At 38.5% G+C, this 22452-nt stretch overlaps 1 protein-coding gene across 1 annotated transcript in view; it reads right to left on the bottom strand.

The window, feature by feature from the left end:
• The window catches only part of ENPP2 (ectonucleotide pyrophosphatase/phosphodiesterase 2), a 73385-nt gene that overhangs the window by 19435 nt on the left and 31498 nt on the right, over positions 1-22452 (bottom strand). Inside the window, 6 exon segments of the mRNA XM_017826398.1 lie at positions 1521-1646; positions 2997-3108; positions 6033-6185; positions 10890-10962; positions 11749-11814; positions 13989-14044. Coding sequence (XP_017681887.1) covers positions 1521-1646; positions 2997-3108; positions 6033-6185; positions 10890-10962; positions 11749-11814; positions 13989-14044 — 586 coding nt within the window.

Raw genomic sequence — 22452 nt, forward strand, 5'->3', positions numbered from 1 at the left:
GCAGTGTGCCATTTAGGGGGATAAACCCCAGTTCTAAAGCTAAGAAACATGCTTCTTTGTTCTGTGTTCAAACAGCTGATTTACAAGCAATTGCGAATATTCAAACTAGGAAGCTGTGGACAGAGGCCAAAAGAGGAAAATGCTATTGCGGGAAAACCAGTGGTGTGACTCAGAGGTCAGTGAGACAAGCTGATCTTTCTGAAAGATATTGCCATTCACCCTCGAAGGAAAACTTATTTTTCTCAGCAGTTTAGGAATTCAAGATTGAAAGATCTTTATAAGACTTATCAGAACTGTAATTTGTTTTCAGTAGACTGTGAAGTGTAGGAATTCAGTCTTTATGGTAAGTTTGAACAACATGTGCACTATTTTCAACAGGTCTTTCCACATTCATCATGTATTCCTCGAGCATAAATACTCAGGTAAATAAGTTTACAGTAAAATAAATGCATACATAAATCACTATCTAAGAAAGTTTTACCACATTCTTATGATTTCTGCTACTATTCTAAAGGTATTTAATCTTCAAAGATCAACTTTTCTGTGAAATTTGTCCTCAACCAAAACATATCTGAAGTGTTTTGAAGGGACTGTGGTGGCTGTCCCAACTATCTGATCTTCCCCTCTATCAAAAGTTGTCACTCTTGTAGCTATACTGCAAAAGACAGGTACTTATGGTTAGTTTATGAGTTTGCATGGTAGTTTAAACTGCTGGCAAAGCCAATTTTGCCCTGGTACATTGAGCCACAGCAGCAATGGTGCTGGCACAAGCCCTGTCCTAGTACTGTTGCCCTGGTGGTATTCCTCAGGAGCAGCAGAGGGCAGCTGGGTCTGTAAGGTTTGAAATCACAGTGTTAGCTTAACCAGAGGATTCCTGCCTGAGCCTTGAGTGAACTAATCAAAAATCAATTAATCTCAAAGACTAAGTCAGGGTGAATTTCTAAAAGCATGTTTCTAGAAAACAAGTTTTACTGTCAACATTGGCCCTGAATGCATACTCTAAATCTTCCTTATATCCCTCAACATCTCCAGTCTGTTGCTGTTCAGCAACTCACACTGCTTCTCATCTATGCCAAAAGTTTGATAAAACTACTGAATTCAAAATTAACAATTCACTTTTTTTTCTATTAGCTCAAAATGTATGAGATGCTTTTTTTTATATCCAATCTGTGCAGCGCTCAGATCTTCTAAGTCCATTTTCTGTTGACAGAGGGGAAAAGTGCATGAATAAACTCACAAGGACACATAAGCTGGCACATGAAGCTGGCTTGGAGTTCCCACTCCTCCTTGATATAAAAGAGTGGGGTTTAACCCAGAACATTTCAGCCATCCACTTGGTAGCTGTACCACTGTGGTGTCTGTGAACTACAGACTGGGAAGGGAGGAAGCAGCTGGTGAGCAGTGGGATTCTCTCTAAAATTCCTGCCAACACACTGCAAATTTACACCCTTTGGATAACATCAGTCCAAGGAAGGAATGAAGTCTAGTTTTCAGGGTATAGGAGAAATGATTAAACTTACATTTTAGGTTATTGCTAGGCCTAGGGCGAATTCGCCCTAAAGATCCAGGCAACAAAATGATGTCATCCACATTAGTCAGATAGTTGCTTAAAAATTCAGTTCTTTCACAAGTAGTGTCTTCCATTCCTGCAGAAGGAAAATGCAAAATTTATCCAGCCTGAAAAAAACCACATTTTCCAGAACAGCAAAAAAAAAAAAAAAAAGACCCCAAACACCCTATATATTATTTTGGATGACTAATCTTGTTCTTTACAGCCATCTAATTCCAACATAATGCACTGGTAGGAGTCAAACTGGGAGTGATCTTAGCACTTGCTTAAACAAGAGAAATACCAGTCTCAGAGTTGTAGAAACAGTCACCACATATACCATGTGTGCACTAACACAACTCCAAATTAAACTCGTGGAAAAATCAAAGTCTGTTTCTAGTTTAGTGTACTAGTTTGGGGATTATTTCTTTTTAAACAAACGATTTTAAGAGAAATACACAAAAGGTATTGTCTGTTGGTGGTCTGTTCTAAGGCAGCTGCAGATAAACAATTTTCTCTTGCCGCCATTTGTGGCGGGGAGGAATGTATTGCCAGACACAGAAGGTTCTCAACACAAAACTGCCATCTCTGGAAATCCTTCCCACCCCTTGCCCTTCTCTCCCCACAGCCGGAAAGGAGGCATATGCCATTTTATTGCTGATATTAGTGGTTCTTGTGAGATTTTCATGAACAGAGATCTAAACAGAACAGGACCTTTGGTGGCATCGCTAAAAAAGTTATATAAAATCAGATTTCTCTCAAATATGGTTGCGTTTTTCTATAATAAAATTCTTTTTCTTTTTGCCTTTGCTTATATTTACTACTTCTTATATTGTAAAGTTTCTTCTGATGTCTGAGAGAATGAGACCTACTAAATAATATCTCCTCTTTTAGGTGGCTCTCCATCTGACCATGAAACATCTTTTTACTTCCTTTCTCCATTATTTTGATAACTTTTCCATCCAAGCTGAACACGGTCTCCTAAAGATATTCCAGTCTTTCTCCTGGTTGGATAATTTGACCCCCTAATTGCCATGGAAATTCCTTAATCTAAAGTCCTACTTCTCTCCTCATGTACAAGAGAACAGGGCTTTTAAATGTTTTCCTTCCATAAAAACTGACAGAAAGATTACTCTAGGCACATTATAGCCTTCCAAAACATGCAAGAAGAGCTGCACTTGGATGTGATATCAGAAATGCCAAGATTTAAAAAGCTTTAAGTGAAGATGTAAATATCCAGATCACTGTTATAAAAGTCCTCCAATGACAATTAACAGGTGAGCTGAGTGGTCAGTCCACACCAACTGCCTCATTTGGGCATGTTAAACTACCAGAAAAAAACCCAGCACAAAAATATTTTAAACAGAACTTTCATTTCACTTATTATATCTACACCTACATTGCTTAAGCATTTATTAACTGATAAATATTATAGTTTAAAACTTACCATGATCTCCAACAAATATGACATTGACACATCGATGTAGTTTCAGCTGTTTCAGACCATCCATTAGTTGTCCTACTGTCTTGTCAATCTCTCTCAGAGGATTCACCATCATCTGTATAAATATGCAGAAAGAAAAAAAGAGTTAATTCTGTCATTGTGATGTTCCTACTACTACAATGGTGGTCCTTTGGCAAAACTCTGGTAGGAGTAACCATCCAGGTCAAGAGGGAAAGCCTTGGCTGAGCTGTTGCACCCACAACTATCATACCATTTCCTTTTGCATATCTGCAGCACGATTTCATCATGAGAAAGCCCTGCTGAGATGATGACACAAGACAGCAGAAGATCTTTATGGCTGATCCTGGGCGTCCAGTGAACATGTGTACAGTTGGTAAAACCATGTATAGAGAGCAGGAAAGCACACATGACTTTGGGGTTCAGTTTGCTTCTTATAAATAAAGAACAGTATTTTTAAAAGGCTATTTTATGTGAATGGTTTAGTCAAAGCACAAACATGAAATGAAACTTTGGACTTGGGATTCACATGCCAAGTCACTTAATGAAATTCACTTCAAAGGACATCTGATACTTAGACGACAACATGCACGTCACTTGAGTAGCACATGGGGCTCAGAGGGAACATTCTTCAGCTTCAAAGCCAAGAGTTTCCAACAGCTCAAATGACAGTTCTGGCCAAATCGTCAGCAGGCCCCAGAGGACACAGATACAATACTGTGATTTCTTCATTTAAGTTTCTTTTTCATTAAGAAAAAACCCAGAAAACAGCAGGATACAGGACTGTGTTTTCAGCTTTAAGAAAATCAAATATTTTTTACCAGATGGCACAGAGGAGGGAAAAGTCAGATTTTTAGGCAGAAGACTCAGATTTTGTTTTGATTTTGAGAAGAAAACATTTGTTGTCACAATATGGCAACTTCTTCCTCATTTGTCTGTTTGATTTGGCTGATCCAAGTATCCATAATAAAAAGTCCTCCCAGTGACAAAAAGAATTATAACAAATTGTGGATGAGAAAAAACGTAGATTTTGGCAGAATTTTCCAAAATAAACACCATGTTAGTGTGACCCAGAAAGATATGGTTCAGAAATTCTCCCTCTGCCTGAGTCATTAAGAGATACATTTTAAACGAGTCTGATAGGTTATAAGATGAGATAGGAAATATCAACTCCCATGTGGCACTATAAATACACAGAGAAGTGACTTATGAGAGAAGGAATTATGGTGGGGAACAGAAGGAACAGTTTCTGCAACATATGGAAGCAGTTCAGTCAAAGGGTGAAATTTTGAAATATTTTAATTGAGGAAGGCCTAAGTAGTCACTTTAGTAAAAACTTTGGAACATTCAAGTTCAGAAAAAAAGAAAATTGTCTATTTCAGCATTCTTCCACTCTCAAATAAAAAAACTTCTTCAACAAATGGGAATTCCATTTTTATGAAACTATTTATACAATGTCAGTCATGTAAGAAAATAAAACGTTTACTCAGAATTCAAAGCTTATTCAAGAAAGCTGGAAATCCATAGAATCATCAAATATACTGAGCTGGAAGGCACCTATCAGGATCACTGAGTCCACCTCCTGGCCCTGCACAGGACACCCCAAGAATCCCGCTATGTGCCCAAAAGCATTGTCCAAATGCTCCCTGAACTCTGTCAGGCTTGGTGCAGTGACCACTTCCCTGGGGAGTCTCTTCCTGTGCTCAACCACTCTCTGGGTGAAGACCCTTTCCCTAACATCCAACCTAAACCTCCCCTGACTCAGCCCCATGCCATTTCCTCCAGTCCTGTCATTGGTCACAAGAGTGAAGAGATCGGTACCAGATGGATTTTCTATCATTGTTTACTTTTTTCAGCAGGCTTGAGGCTTCTTTTAGAAATAATAATGATAAAAAACCAGAGCAATAATAATTACAGAGATTTCAAGTGAAGGTAATTTTGTTTAGCTACTCTCTTCAGCAACTTGATCTCCTCTTACAGCTCACATTCTTTTGCAGATGTAGCTTTCAAAAAGTTACTGGCAAACAAATAGAACTCTTGGATCCTTCTTCAGCTGATATGTTAATATCAAGGCTTTGGAAGACTGTACAGAAATATTTTAGCTTTCAAGATGTATGGATCTCTAAGACGATGCTACAATAAAGAGTTGGTAGCACTGTGAAAACATCGCCACAAAAAAAGATACTGAGAAGAACGCTTAAAACTTCTTGTAGTATACTGTGGAGTGTCAAGGCTTTTGTTTCAAGCTTAAAGGAGAAATATGTAGGTTGTTTAAGAGTTTTTTAATTATTTAGTTAAATTTCTGAAATGAAAATAATACTGAAGCAGTGTATAACCCCTCCTAGTGTGTTGGTTAGTGCCAGGTGGAGAAAGATCGTACACTAAGGAATACCCTTTTCATCCACTTGCATTTCTTAATAAAGCAATTTCTATTTGATGTTTTCCTTGTGAAAATAGAGTAGTGCGCCATCTCTATTGCAAATACAGCATTCAGAAATCATGTAATCAAGAATCCCTTACCCTCCAAAGTCACAAAATGTCTTTAAAATGTACATTTTTAAAACAAATGTTCTTTTCCTTTTAGATTTTATGAGTCACATTTTCCACAACCATCATGATTAGACATAAAATCTTGAATAATCACTATGCTCCTATGAGGTGGGAGTTAAGGAGTCTACAGCCTATCGCAGAACTAGTAATAGTTCAGAAGGGTTAGCAACAGTGGAATTGTCTTCCTGGGGATTTATCTGACATTGCCTCCAGCTGATGGCTGGATTTAAAAATATTAAGGGATTATAAAGACAACTCTCCCTAATGCAAACAGTCTGAAATAAGAAAAACATAGCTCCCAGAAGGTTTGGTCTGGTTTGGCTGCTTTCCTTTGGGTCCTTCAGTACATTTAGAAAAGTTTTGGCTGCAAAATCCCAACCTGAAGCATGGAATGAACTCCCATGTTGAAAAAAATAAAGACAACGCAGTGCCTAAAAAGTGGCACTTCTATCATAAATTTTTGGAACTTACTTTCTTCCGACGAGTTTCCGTAGAATATTGATCCACTCTATGTACTTTTCTTCTTTTCTTTGGAGCTGCAACTGGTCTTTCCTGTCTCCTCTTAGGAGGAAGCTTTCTCTTAGGTCTCTTAGGCGGAGTAAGAGGGGAGCCATAACTACTCTCCTGTACTGGCAGGGAGAGATGTCTGGACTCAGAAAAAAAAGCCTGTCTCAACTCACATCAGATAGTAAAGCTATGTGTGCCAGATAATTCTGAAGCATAAATGCTCTAGCCTTTTCAAAAATTTAGGCTTGTGGACAATTTAGGATCTGTCCCTCTTTAAGGAGGAATCCACCAAATTGTACTGAAAGCAGAGCAGTTACAAGAGCAGACAGCATAAAAGCAAATTAAATTGGTGTTTCAGAAGATATGTGGGGCTTCTGGCTTTGAAAATATATAGTTATATGGGGGGTGTTAGTTATAAGATATTAATACATTAATATTATAAAAAATTAAGTAAACAATTTCAATTAAAGCGAAATTCATTGCACACCATTTAATAAGTGTCTGGGATAGAGTGCTGGTGGAAATGCAACATTTCACTTGAATGATGGCTTAGGTATGAGTATTAGAGCCTGTTCAGTCTAAATGACTTCTGCAAGGTTTCCCACACCCACTTTTTGGCTGAATCAGTGACACCAGGTACCTTCATCCGTGGCATTAGCAGGTGCCACTATCGTGTGCCAGACCTTGTAACCCACTGAAATCACCAGAACCTACTCTTTGGGGTCTGCAGATCAGAGCTACAAAGGTGAGACAGTTAGAATGGAGCTCGTATCCTTCCAATCAGCCAGGCAGGGCACATTAGTGGCAGCGCATGAGAAGTCTGCCCTGCTACCTGCCTCATTACCAGTTCCATGGCAATTTCGAGAATTTAATTTCCTAGCACTTTCAGTGTGGCAGCTCACTGGGTATTGTTATTGTTCATAACACACAACTACCTGGGACAGACTTATGGAAGGAAAAAAATTATAAAAGTTAAAAAAAAGGAGATATAGCTAGAATAAACTATTATTCCATTAATCAGCTTGCTTGTAATTTTAAACTCTCCTGCTCTGACTTTAACACAAGTCACAGGCTCCTGGCACTGCTCAGATGGTGTGTGAAGTGCTGACAGGTGATGCCTACCAGGAGATAAACTACAATATGCTGTGTGTGACAGAGCATGCTGAATGGGCTTGAGAGGAGTTGGAGATTTACGATGTTATTTAACTTCTATGTACTTAGGCAGCTTCTCACAGTTGTTCAGTTACAGAGTTACATAAACAGGGAAGGGGAGGAAGGGGATGTTACCATCTGCCATGCTGTTTCATTGCTTCCAACGCAAGCAGCTGGAAAGGAGATTCTAGTCCAGTCTCATTCGTCTTTCTCCAGAAAGGCATTTTAATAAAGCAGCACCAGAGTTTTCTGTTTTTAAAATGCTTCAAGCTTTGTGCAGTCCTGATGAGAGGAGCGGCAGGGAAAGGAAGGATTCTCATTTTACTGTCTCTGAATCGGCCCAGACAGAGCTCCACAATGCCAGAAAACGCGAGGTCTGAACACTGAAATGACTGTCTCAAGACAGCATGTTAGAGGAGCAGCAGAAATGGCTTAGCAGTGCCAGATTTCGATGTATTTTAGAGCTCTTATGGTAGTATATTTCTGGAATATTTTATGTAAAAAAAAAAAAAGTTAGCTAGGAGGAAAAAAAAAAAAGCCAAGTTCTTATTAACCAGCCAAATCTTAGTCTTGCTTGAGAAGAGTCATAACAGAGTTATGGAGGAGGGAAACAAATCCTTCCCTGCTTACAGAAGGAAACTGTAACATCACAAGGGTAACTAGCCAGCCAAAGCTCTGCTTCTTGACCCGGATGGACCAACCTACCAGAGTTCAACTGCAGAAGCACAGAGGGAAAGAAAAAAAAAGCAGAAGTAAATCAAAAGCGAGCATATATTTTATATGTCCCATAACTGCTCCTGGAAACATAATGGAATCCACTGAAATACTAAAAATAAAACAAAAAACAAAACACCAAACAAACAAACAAACAAAAAACCAAAACCAAACAAACCCACCACAAGACAAAAAAAAACCCCAACCAAACCTAGACAACCAAGTCATTTACACTGAACTTCATGTTACAGTATATGCATAGTTACACTTGTGTACACTAGCCATAATATCAATTCCATTTACCTAAAAAACCTTGGCAATTCACCAAAGGTTTATGTGCCTCTAAGTCCCTTTACTTGTAGTTTTTAAGACACTCTGCAAATATGATGTTGTGTATGTCCTGGGAAGCTCTGAGTGCCATCTGCTGAAGCTTGGAAGCTGAGAACTATCGGTAATGGATGCCATTAGACCTTTAAGATTATATATTTAAAATATATTTAGAACGTTGTTTGGTATAATAAGCTCTAATTCACTTTATTCTAAAGGAAACTTGTAAGATTTGGAGGTTTTCAAGATATAAAACTATTTCTCAAACTACTACAGCAAGAAAAATTCAGCATAAAATATTCACTCTTCAAAAGAAGAAATAAGAAGCCCATTTAAAATATAACAGAGTCCTTATGAGCTTGTTTTCAAATATTATTGTTTGGCTGATCTGCGTTTGCACGAATTAAAATGATGAGTACTACTCCAGCTGTCTAAGTGCTGCCAGCATCATACAAGAAAAGAATGATTTCCCAGGGAGGTCACACTTTCAGTATATCACGGAAGTAGCCGGAAGGGATCCCTTTGAGGACTTTCTTCCAGCTGGTGTATGTAAATTTCATAGCTCCTAAAAGTTACACTGAAAGCAGTGTCAAGAGAAACAATATAAAATACTTCCTAGCTTTTCAATCCTGAAACCAGGCCCCTCCCAAACCTCAGCATCTGTATACTTACACAGCTGTATTCACTTACTTAAATTTCCATTCACAAAGTTAGCTCCACTGTTTGAACTGCAAACCCATACTAAGTTCTGCCAACTCATCTGTTCTCAATTTGCTAAAAATCAGTTTCACAGTCTTCTTGTGTTTAACGCAAATGACATAAAACTAGTTTTTTGCAAAAGTTTCATAAGCTATTAATTCACACTTATTAAGAGGCTAAGCTTTGCCTTGCAATTAGAGATCAACCTTCAGATAACTGTAGAGAAGAGCCCCCAAACAGTAAAAGTCTTTGGAGGCTTTTTCTTTTTATAGCGACTTTTTCTACAATGAACACTTTCCTAACTTCACTTTTTAGACTTTTACAATTAACCTGAAACTAGATTGCCATATTGGATGTTAAACTGGTTTGTTAAACACTACAATTTAAAGAACAATTTCAGTGTCATCATCTTAATATTCTCCTTGAGGTCCATGGAAAAAGCTCCACAACCCTGTTCAGAAGGAGGTGGTTGTCTCCAGATAAATAAAATTAGAGTTTTCAGTCATAAGCTACATATAGTAATTGTAACACTTCAATAAGAGGAATTATAAAGCATTATTGAGAAATATATCACTGAATCAGAGAGCTCTCATTACTGATACCTTGCCTAATTGAATCAGACATAGCTCTTGTTTTGAGCCAAATGACAACATGGACAAATATCCTGCCTGTCAATTTAACAGGAGTGTTGGTAGGTCTTAACCACCCCTTATCCAGAAAAAGGACTGCTTCCCTCCATCCATTTTGTTTCAGCACTGGTTTGGAATAATTCCTCACACCCGCTGTTCTTGGACCATGGCTCAAACTTCTCCAATAGGGATGCTACCAACTGCAACTTCATAACTGCTGCAAACTATTTCAACAGCCCAAATAACTCAAGCATACTAAAAAATACTAATGTTACTTCCCTTCGCTCTCTTCTCCAGTCAAGAAACAGCTACCAGATGTATACAAACAAATACGAAACTACTGCTGGGTACCTGGCTGCTCAAGGAAATTTGTATTGCCTCCCAAGAGGTAGGCATCTGATACACTCCTCACTTTTCAAAGATTTGCAAACATTTGTTTGCCCTTTGAAAAGCTTATATAAACACTCCTAAAGTCTTGTGATGGGAATCTGCAGACATACATTTGCACTGAAACTAGGGGACCTTTGCCAGATGTCAGAGATTATTGGAAATGCCAGATCCCAGTCAACCAAGTGGGATATCTGGGTACAGAATTTACTTTCCCTCCTCACAAATCCCAGGCAAATGCATCATTTTTAAGTTCTTGTCAGCTGGACAGTGCTGGCAGGGAAACAGTACCCATCAGTCACAGTCAGCTATCTGAAGTCAAACAAGGAGTTAAACAACTGCAGCATGTTGCAGATAATTTTTCATTAAAATGCTTTATGGTGATTCAAAACTTTCTTCAAACTCAACAGTATGGTCCTGAGGGAACAGTATTGGCAAAGCTTTCTGAAACCCTGTAGGGCCTATATGAAACTGGAACTAGCAGCTTTTTACAGTTCCTGACAGACTGGAATTATTACTTTGTCTACTGCAGGCTGTCAGCTTAAAGAAAGTTTTTTTTCTGCTCTGCATTTTTCCTCAATATTTTCTGCATTATATTTTAATTGCTTTTAAGAAGGACAAATTGTTAGAGAAAAGTCAAATTATGCTGTTGCACACAAACATACTCCTGTCTTTGCCAAATCTTTTCTTTTGCATAATCATATCACACATGGGCAGTTCCTTCTCCCAGAAGATAATCTCACATGATAAATCCTTTAAACAATAACTTTGTTTTCTCTTGCAGAGGGGATTCATGCTGCAGAAACAGGTGGGAAAAAAGTTGCTAAAAATGCTACTCCTGAGCAGCATTAATTATTCAAAAACCAAGAATTTGAGAGACCTGCTTTTTCTGCAGGAAAAAATCCGTACTAACCTCTGAATTGAAAGGACCATATCTGTGGCCAGCAGCATCTGGTTGCTCAGAGTAGAAAGCATAAACATAAGGCCTGAAAGGAAGAAAGGTCTTGGTCAGGTTAGCTTTCCTTCGACAACACAAACACATGGGCCTGCTGGGTCAAGTCAAGTCAAGCCAACTTTCCAAAGAGTCTTATCTTTATGGAAAAAGAACAGTTTCTCAGTCATACAATCACAGAATCATTTAGCAGTCCTTTGTTTCCATGGTATAATTAAGCATCTACTTGTTTTGCAGCTTTATTAAATCCAAGAACACACAGAGGGAGGCACATGGGGTACCATCTGAGGACACACACTCATTCTAAGTCCTGTAGGAGAAATCACAACAGCAGCTCGCCTGAGCTTTGCAGCCAGCAGCATGTGGGAAGCTGTGCACTAAACCCCACTCATAATTAAAATCTTAACATTTTCCTAGTGCTCAGTGTCCAGTTCTGCAAATGCCATTGTCTGTAAGGTTGTTAAACTATATTAGGCTCAGTAGGATAAGAACAATCCAACCTAATCCATGCAACTACATGCTTTTTGATAAGAAATAAATTCATACCATACATTTATTTGGAAGAATAAAACTGCCGATGGGGAAGAGCTAATATTGGAAAACAAAACAACAACAAAAAACCACCAAAACAAACAAAAAAAACCCCAAATACCCAAAATATTCCACTAAACACAAAACTCAAACAAATCCTTAAATCAGTGATAGCCTGTAGCAGACAAAAATGATTTTTGGAATTAAATTTCTCCTTGTTCCTCCAGCTACCTCTAAGGAGAAGACAAACTAGCAGTTATCCAACACCAGATGACAATAAGTGAATTACCTTTCATTGTCTGGAAGGGTTAGCCACTGCAGTATTGTTAATATTCTGCGCTCATGGGGGATGACACTAGACCACAAAATACAGAAATATACCTTGTTATCATAGGATACAGAAAGCATCAACAAAACCTTGTTATGAACTGATTCTAACAAATAAAATAAAACATAATAGTGTAATTTGATTTTAGCATGATGTATCTTCTTTTTTTGCTTAATACCGATTCTTAATTTGCAAACAGAATCAGATCAGATCTCCTGAATGTCCACATATTCCAAAAGAAAGATGAACAGAATTTTGTAACTGCACTCAGAACTCAAGGCAGTAAATCTAACATAAAAGTGAACAAAGATCCATTCTGGTAGCTTTAACCCAGATGAACCTTTTCTTGTGCACAATCGTGCAGCCATTGGATAGCCAACATGAGTAAAAACCATTACATTACTCACATCGGTATAGGCTTAAATGACCATCCTGCTCTGGTAGTCTTGCAGACACTGCACAAGTTCTCACAGACTTAACAGTAACCAAACTGAGGGCTAGGCTGGTGTAAATCAGAATCAGTAATCTGAAACATCAGGCCATCAGCACGATGATTTGCATAACTATGACAACTTCTCACTCTGCAGAACAAACAGCTGCTGTTTACTGTTTGTATAGTGATAGCCATTCTCACTTGGCTGCTGAGGCCAAGCTCATGCTATGAATATGACTAACCCTATAAACAGCTGTTAAAACTCCAAATATCTTGGTCATCTTAGGAAAACTATGCAGGTCGGTGACCACAGTTATTTTAATACAATAGCATAGTCAGTCCAGATTCCATTAGATCAATAACAGAATCCCAAGACAGGAATCAAAGACAACCATCAGAGCAGCCACGCTGAATTGAATTCAGCATTCTTTGGAAACATCTGACAGAGAAATAGAGATGTCAACAGCCATTTGGAAATACATTAATTTTTAGTGCCTTGTAAAATAACAGTGGCCTCAGTCTCCAACAACATGGAGAACTTTGAGTTGTAAAAACAACTATAAAAATGAGAATTTATGCTAAAATTTGCAAACAAGGCAATATTTTAAAGTGCAATCATAATCTTGGGTACTGCTCAATTTTTATGTTTTTATTAATTTTGCAATATGAAAAAAAATCCATCATTGCAATTAACTAATTTCTGACTAAAATCTTTTTAACAATTCTGTTTTCCTAAAAGAGTTTGCTTGGAAATTCTCCCCAAAAACATTCTTTGTTCCAAAATAAATAATACATAGGCATATATATTTAAGGCATATGTATTTCTTTCATACATGAAGTGGCTGTCTCACTCCTTTACTATTGCCATTCATATGGCATATCCTTGGTTACCTTCTGTAACATTCTATATCCCCAAGCATGCATTGACCAGGGTGTTTATGGAGATTATGTAGCTATAGAGCTTAGGAATCACATTGATCTCTTTGGTTTGTAGAGCACCAGAGTGAAGCTCTGTCAGAAAACCATCTTGCAAACCTATTTTTATATTCTGTCCATATGATATGATATTTAGAGCAGTAAAGAGTATTATGCCTAATGGAATCACAAAAAAATAGCCAAATCCCCTTATTGTTTCAATCATGCACTTTAAACCTTTGCTCCTGCGATCCTGCCGCTAAAATGTAGTGGAGAGACTGATCCATATGAATTCCTCAGAACTCAAAAATTATCAAAATGCATTCATTTTTGGTTGTAGCTTTAGTTGGGATGAGGAACAATAGGTTGGAATCATTAAACAAAAGAACAAACAACAAAGATCCTCAGGGTTGTCTTTTAAGAAAGAGAAATTTGATATCTTACTCAAAGGTCAGACTGTATAGTAAAATGAATGAGTCAGGCCTTTGAGTCAAATAGGCCGGTAATGTCAGCTAACAAAGAGGACAGTAAGAGTCTTCCACTCTCAGAGGACCTGGAAACATTGCTAGCAATACTAAGGAGGCAAAAAACCACACTGTGAAATGAAAGTAATTTTTCACAAAATTACACATTTTTTCTTTAGACAACTGCTAAAAATCAGTGCATGAATCTAAAGCAGCAAACTGCAGCATCAGCTTTAGTCATCAGAAACATTGAACAAATGAAACAACAGAGGGTTACAGGTACAGTCTCTAAGCTACCAAATGCTTAGAGAAAGGAAAACAACTTAATAAACACATCAAATTAATTCCGAGTTATTAGTTAAAAATCTCCAGAAAACAGAGGAACTTACATAGACCAGAAGAACGTGCCAGCTTTCACCCCTTGCTTGGCTGCAGTAATCCAAATCTAATGAGGAAAATATAAGAGGATTAGAGTGCACTCAGATCTTTAATGAATCTCTGAAATCAAAAGAAAATGTTTTCAAGACACATTCTTCTACCCTGAGCCTAGAAGTGGAAATTGCAGTTTTCAGTCTGCGGTCCTAATTTGAAAATGTGGATTGACTAGACTGTGCAAACTCTGCTGCAGTGGGTCAGCTGCCGTGCTGCAGACTTTCACCCCTATATCTTTATGTTGCTTTTAATTGAAAGTACTAAGATTCAAGACCAGGAATTCCTCCAGTATATAATTTAATTTTCAAAACCCAGCCATTACTAATCTGACCCTTTTAATGTTCAGCTGTTCAGGTTTTGGAGGATACTCAGTTAGAAAGGAACATACCTTAAACACTAATCAGTGTCTGCACAAATGTCCCTCTTCTCCCATATTCTACCATCAGTAGCCATCAACAGAAAATGTGTTAGAAAAGAGCACACAAAAAAGGGAGCAGACAGGTCAGCAGGTGTTAAGAAAGCAGAGAGACACACCTTCCTCCACAGATGTTTAAGAATTTTTTGAGGTCACCCCACATGGTGATTGATGGAAATGACAGAAAAAATCTCCATGAATTTTTAACCCTTTTTTCAATTCTTCAATGCTCATAAATTTTTCTGGCTATAAATCAGTTTGTACCAGAAAGTTCCACAATGTAGTCACAAACTGTAAGAGTGAATTTCTAATTTTGTTTGGTTTAAAGCCTGCCAGTTTCACTGGGGTTAGGGTACTGTTCTCATACTTTGAAAACAGGTTACTAATCTTTCTCTTCCCATTTCTGTGCAACATTCATGATATTCCCCTCTATTTATTCCTTTTCAAACATGACTAGTCCTGGTTTGTTTGATCTTTCTGTTACGAAAGCCATATCATACCCCTGGTTATCCTCATCATCCCTCTCTTACTGCCTCACTTCACCCTCTTTCTCTTTTCTATCCTATGACTCTGCACAAAGCAGGGGAATGAGAATGTCCATACATCAGAAAAGTCCACAATAAAGGAAAGCAAACAATATGAGTTTGTAGCCCTACAGAACTAAATCTCTCTTGCAAGGAACTATCCAAGTTATCTCAAAACTCATTTCTAAAGTGACAATGGCTTAAAGCCCAGCACTGTGTATAAAGGTAGATTATTTCTTTCTGTTATTTATGCATACTGCAATGTATCTGCTTCATGAGGAGTTAAGACAAAGTGGACTTCCCTTACTTAATAATTGCAAAATCTTTAGTTTACTTTAAATCCATTCTTTGAAAGTGCATTCTAAGTCACTCTACCTTGTTTAAACAGGCACTTGTAAACTGTTATCTGGACATGCATTATTCATGTCATGCCTGAATTATTCACACATCAGTCTTAATTGAAATAAATTCACCACGGTCTGATGAAAGATCATCTGCACAATGAGGCTATAGTTAACAGCTATTAAATTTGGATATTGTAATGTTATTTATGAGAAAATTGGTCTTGTTTGCCTTTCCAGTGCCCTGGACAGACCCCTTACCTCTCATCTCCTCCTCCAAATCTTACTGGACTCAGTCCAGTTAAATTAAAATCACAGCTATAAAGGGTCATTTGTTTTCATTTTATTCTAAATTTTTAGTAATGAATCCTCTTTTCCAGGGAAGAATAATACATCTAGAGTAGCTCTATAGAAAAGATATTTTCCTAAATAAATGCAGCAGGGGTAGAATGGTCACAGATTTGCAGCCCACTCTTCTCTGTTTTCAGGTGCTTCTCCTCGAAAGTCTGATTTCAGGCTTTGTTCATATTAACATTCATTCAAGCTGTCACCAAACAATGAGTCTCCCAAACATCTCCCCCAGCCCCTACAGCACAAGCCTTCCACCAGCACTACGGTTTGCACGGTGACAAGGAGCACAAGGCAATGTGTCTCCAAAGTAGCTGCCAAAAAAGGGGAAAAATGGCTTTGAATTTGTATAGGAATTTGGGGTTTGTGGTTGAATAACAGGGATATTGTTTTCAAAATCTCACAGGATACTCGCCCTAAAAGTATGAGACAGAAGGATGCAAGTGAACAGGAGAGATGAGGACATGTGCCTACAATCCAGTGACCATGTCCACACACTGCAGTCAGAGGTGCAACTGCAATACAAGGATGTTTGTTTGTACCATATAAATCAGCACAGGGTATATAACTTCAGCCTGGCCCCTGTGTCTAACTAAGGCAGTTATTTGTTACATATTCTTTCTGTTTCCTGGTATTCCTAGGTGAAAAAGGACCCACACTTAAAGTAATTACATTTTTCTTTGCATTGCAGATTTATTCCTAGAGGAGAACCCAGTCATGGCAGAGAAAGGAGGTCAAATACAGATTCAGCACAAGGTATGTCAGCTCCACTGCTGTTATGCTCTTTGGTCTTACTCTACTTGGAAAACCATTGTCCCTACAGAGCTGGAAGAGATTTATTTTTCTTTGAAAGCATGTGTTCCTGCAAGTTAAAATAATTTTGCAGATATCTTTGGTAAGGTACCAACAAACTAAGTCCAGGGAATTCAGTGCTTGGATTTCACCATCTGCTAACTCTGCTTTGACTTTTTAGTCCTTTGGCCTACACAGGTCCAAACAGTCCAGTCTGCCTGCCTGGCTAAATGAGACCAGCCAAGTTCCACCCTCAGCAGTTGAAGATGTCCTGCACTGCTCCTGGCTGTTAGCACTCTGAATTTACCCACGACACTGTGAATTTTAGCCAATGATTTTCAACCTGTGCCAAAAGACATCGTCCCTCTGGCAAATGAATAATTGGATCCTTCGTACATTGCCAAGATAGTCAGCACACCTGCGAGAAAGTGGTAGCTATTTTTTATTCATGTTGAGCATAGAGTGTGCTCCATGAATGTCACACGAAAACAGCATTCACACTTTCTGAACTAGGAGCAATACACTTCTAAGAGCAGTAAGGGCAGTCTAAAAGCACTCAGACTGGCTTCAGAGAGGGAAAAGCTGCACCTGCCCTGCTCCCAGGTATTTCACCTCAGGAATGCAGCCATTTACATTGGCATTAACTGTTTGGATGAGTACACGTGTCTGCTGCACTTGAAATAAGCTCAGTAGCTAAGACAAGGATCTGTTAAGTCAAAAATCAGCAAATCAAAAGGCCCATATCTGTCCACAACATCTGAATGACTCCATTCTGACTTTGCCAGGCAGAGCCTGATTCAACTCAAAGTTACAACAAAACACTACTGGATCTCTGTTCTCCTTTGTTTTTTAAGGTGGGGGTGGGTGGAAGCCTTTGGTTTATTTAAACCCAAACTAAGAAAATTCAACACTATTCACCATCATACCTAAAAGCTGCTACTCGTAACAATACATTTGTAGAGGCATCTTTAAGCACGCAGGGAAGCAGCAGTCACCCAGGTGGGAGAATTTCTATTTGCATTGAACAAGGTTTAAATCAAATATCCAGGGTTTTAGAGTTGTGACAGTTAGTGCTGATTAACCTAGTGGTAGCTATCTCTACCAGAAGTGTCCTTGGTTACCCAGATGCTTTAATGGATAGGTAAAATTAGACAACAGACTGGATCAGCTCATAGGAGCGCACAAGCACCCTCAGCCACAGGGTAGTAACTCCAGAGAAGAGTTAGCAGCAAACGCTTACTGCCGCCTAATCACCAGTGAACGTCTCTCACTGTCTTTAAATTAAACTCATCCTCTTTCAAGGCAGACTACAAGTCATAGGAGAGGGTAGGATAGAAGAAAAAAGTTAGCAGATGCCTTCTCAACTTTATCCATTCAGAACAATTGAAATTAAGATGCAAATAAGGGTTATTGTTCCATTTCCTCCCTGTTGCTTAGAGTCACAGACCTGAATTTAATTCATTCTAGATGTTCCAGCACTCAGCATGTAAATGCAATGTGTTATATACACTCTGTGGCTGGTCACATCAGTTTAGGTGACTTATAACGTTTACTGTGTTAGGTGACGCCAGGTCTGTACCATTTGTGAGCTTATGTTATTTGCTATATGTAAATACATTGAGTTTAGCTGTTAACATATTAGAATTTTACAGTCAGATGTTTAACAGTGGCAGATGTCCACTCCTGGCTTGCATATGTGACAAGCCTTATTGTATTGCAAGCAGTATAGAGGCCATATTTCTGAATTAATTTGCTTAAGCAGAGAGGAGAGGAATAAATATTTAAAAAAATAAGAATCAGAGATCAACCACTTTGTCTTCATGCCATGCCACGCCACAGGAAATTATCTAGCTTTTCCAGTGCAGAAAGACCTGCTAAATTATGCAATGACATTCAACCCTAGTACACTGGCAAATGTCCAAATAAATAATATACATGTTTTTATAAATATAAATTAAACGTATCCTATAAGTGGAATTACTTTTATTTTTATATCCTCTGTGTTGAATGACTACAATTCTCCTCCTTTATTTATGGATGAAAGAATACAAGGCTAAGCAATAATTTAGGTGTCAATGCCATATGGAACGTGAAAGTCCAAAGTTCTCCCTTCTTCTGACTGCTAGACACATTTGCACACAGATATTTCAAAAGGAGTTATTAAAGGCAGCTGCAGAATTTTCTTTAAAAAAGGTGCACAGAAGGTGGGACACCTCCCTAGTTTTAATCTTCCATGGGTAAACAAAGCCCATAACTTTGCAGAGGTTGCCCTGTATTTGTCACACTATGAAAGGACCATATCTTGGGTCAGGGCTGATGGGAGGGTCGGCTCTGAAGTCCAGCCCTTGGGCCAGGTCATGCAAACACGCTCCCATTTGCCAAGTAGGGAAGGAGATTCCTGCCAGGAGCAGAGGAAGTGCATACACTCACTGCAGTGGAGAGTTGGTAATGCAAGAACGGAAAATCCTTTCCACAACCAGGCAAAGGTGGGAAAGGGGAAATCACAGCATTTCCCACTAAAGAAACATGTACAAGACTGGTGCAAGAATGCAAAATTAATACCACTCCTGCACCATTTGCAATTTTTTCTGTCAACAAAGTAAAACGTGGAATAGCCCCTTCCACACTTCTTACTCTCCATCAGGACATAAAGGTTCTCACAGATTTGGCAACTAAGCATTGCCTTCTTGCTCAGGAGAAGATTTTTGTACATGGAGCCTATTAATTAAATAGACAGACTCAAAGAGCCTTGTTGCTTGTTCATGGCTCTAGCTGTATAAAAAGAAATACTTATAAAACAGAATTACAAACATCTCTCTTTCTGCTTCCCCCATGGATCAACCAAGTGACTGCAAAATGTGTTCAGGACGGAAGGACAGATGACAGCTTTTTGAAGCTCCTTCTGTAATAGTTAGACAGGCAAAATCAACAAAATTCCAATAATGGTTTTATTCTAACTACTGATGTATAAATTTGGATAAAATCAGGAATATCAAGTTAAGATGCATGGTGTTGATGGCTAGTGTCTGCAGGCATACCTTTGCAGACTTTAAAGACACCTTCACAACCTGCTGTCACTTACTGGCCCCCGTTTAAGGATTATCTCATCATCTCAAATTGGGCCCTTTTTGAAGGTTGTGGTCCTTAAAAGGTTGACAGTGGAAATAAAGCTACATACAATGCACCCTAAACAACCATCAATATTTTTATAATTATGATATTTCTGAAGAGCAAGACGTCTTCTGGACCCAAACTCGAATCCGAGCTGGCCTACCCTCTGAAGGAGCCTCTCTGTCCCCACTAACCACAGACCAGCAGTTTTATACCTTTCATCTGCTGACCTTGGCTTATTTCTAAGGATCATGAGAGATCACTAAAAAAAGCAGTGTATTGTCAGCAGTGCAAGCTTAAACTTACTACATCAAAACAAGACACAGAAAACTACTGCTCAACAGAAGCCAAAGGCAGCTGGGGCCTAATTTTAGTGCTTAAAGTTACTTGGGATGAAAACAGAATGTCAGTGTCATGAAAAATGAGCAGTAAACTTAGTTTCCCCCATGGGCCCTGATGCTCACCATTTCTGTGAGATGCTGTGGCAATATGAGGAGTGGTTTTGGAGCAGTTTCCTACGAAACGCTTTTGTTTTGAAAACATGGTGGTTTTAAGCTTATATAATAAATCAAGGTTGTATACTAAATGAGAAGACTGGATTTCAGGAAGTCCCACAACCAGCTACAGCACCCTGAAACACTTCCAAACTACTTTCTCCCCCCTTCTCCTTTTCCTAATGCTATTAATTTTCTCATAATTCCTGGAGCAGAACCATTCAGATACTCATCTGCCAAATCACACTGATGTCCATGGTAATCTGGATGTTTCCCAGCAAAAGGCTGAGTATTAGAACAATGAAAGAAAGATGACCACACCCTCCACATTTTAAGAAAGCCATATATGATAAGCTGGTCTTCAGGAGCAAGAAAGTATTTCAGAAATTATCACTGTTAAATAACATTCTGTTCTAGGCAGTTCTGATCATAATACATGGCTGGGGGTCTCTGACCCCCTTTTCTTGCCTTCTTGGACAAAAAAATAATAATTCCAAATCCTGTGCAAACCACATACCACTCTGCAGTTTTTTACTGTACTTCAGTTTGAGACCCAAGATATAAAAAGAACCAGCTGAATATGTGATATGACAGACAAGACCTGATTTCCTTTCCTACCCCCTTAATTGTAATGTCTTGTCCTTCAATACCCAGCTATTTTTGACACTCTATGACAATGACATATTTAAAGAAAATTATAAAAAGGATTTAGAAACTAACTGTATCTAATCTATATGTATATATGGAGATAACTTCTTCTCTTATAAAAGTCTGCAATCAGATGTGCAATTCTTCCACATGCAGAGAGAATATTATTTATATCATATTTCTGCAAGAGATCTACCACCTCCTTACCTGGCTATTTTGCCCTATCTGTCAGGTTTGCCAAACTTATGGATTTCCCTCATATTAAGTGTATGGGGTTTGAATTATAGCCAGCCCTATCTCTATGCATTTGCTTCCAATTTTCCAAAAGCATTTCCAGTTTATCACATTATTTGTGTATTTCCCCTTTTCAAAAATTCTTCAGATCTGCTGGTTTATTTTATCATCCCTACTTGGGTCCGCAACACTCCCCTCATTCTCTGAGGATCTCATTCAGCATACAGTCATCCATTGTTGTGTAATTTTCTTGAACTCTTCTCAGATGATATTTTTCATGATTGTTGTTTACAATCCAGAAAATCTTTTTTCTCTGAAATAGCATAGATGTTGCTAACAATTGGGTATGGGAATTAACAATGTTCCCCACACAACACAGCAGGTGATGAAGTATTCATGGACTTATATTGTACTTTTAAAATATCATAGTTTAAAAAGAGAGATTTGTACAAGCCCCAACAGTTAGTTCTTCACTAACTCCTACCTAATAATAATAATTAATGTAAGATGCAAAATTAGAAGTGCATAATTAAATTACATCTGCCTAACAAGTTGACACGCAGCAGCTGAGCCACAGGATTGTCTATGAGCTCGACTCACCCTCTCCTCTCCACATAACCCATGCCAAACTCAGGTCTTAGGTAGGCAAGGGAGTGACTATGCTCACTGACAGATTTTACAAAAGCACAAATACCTCATTCTGGCTCAGCTACAGCCAGACATCTGCCTGTCACATGCCTGCCTGCAGCTCTAAATTTTCATGTCTCACATTTGTTGCAGACTAAAACCACGTGCAGACAAATAACACACACACTTGCTAAGTCTAAAACCATCTGAGTAACTTCCTTTAGTTTCTTGGGATATTCCTGTCTTAAGAGATTTGGGGGATGATACTGATCAATTTAGCAAACAGAAATGACAGATTATGGTGTTCCCAAATGCCTTCCAATTTCCTCACTTCTATTATCCCACTCTTCGTGAGATTAACTGGTCAAGCAATCAGTGCAATGAAATGTGCATGCACCTTGGCTGCTTGCACTTAAAACTTACTATTTTCAGTTAAACACACTTTTGTTGAGCACACCACAGCACACAGTAATAGGGGAAAGTGCAGCAGAAACAAGGGGACTGTCTTAGCTGTAGTAACACAGAATACTTTGAAGGAGTCCATTTCCTTGCCTAGAATAAGGGTTCAGAGCTAGAGAAGTCAAGTCCAACACCAAATTAAGAGAGGGGACCTAGTTCAACCTCTGCTGCTGTGCTTAAGGCAGAAACTAATTGCCAAGCTTCCACAGCCTCTGCAGCAAGTCATGTAACAGTGATCGCTTGTGGACTTAACAATTATAAAATTTTGCCATGCTATGCTGACAGAACATTTATACTAAAACTGCTCAAGAACAAAACCTTTTGCTAGGACAAAACCCTGAGAAACCCATAATAAAAAGGAAACATAATGCCATAGTAACAAAAACAGTGTTATACTGCTGCCTCAAATGAGCTTTTTCTCCTAGCCA

This window comes from Lepidothrix coronata, unplaced genomic scaffold (assembly GCF_001604755.1).
Source record: "Lepidothrix coronata isolate B3197 unplaced genomic scaffold, Lepidothrix_coronata-1.0 Scaffold126, whole genome shotgun sequence".
NCBI lineage: Eukaryota > Metazoa > Chordata > Aves > Passeriformes > Pipridae > Lepidothrix > Lepidothrix coronata.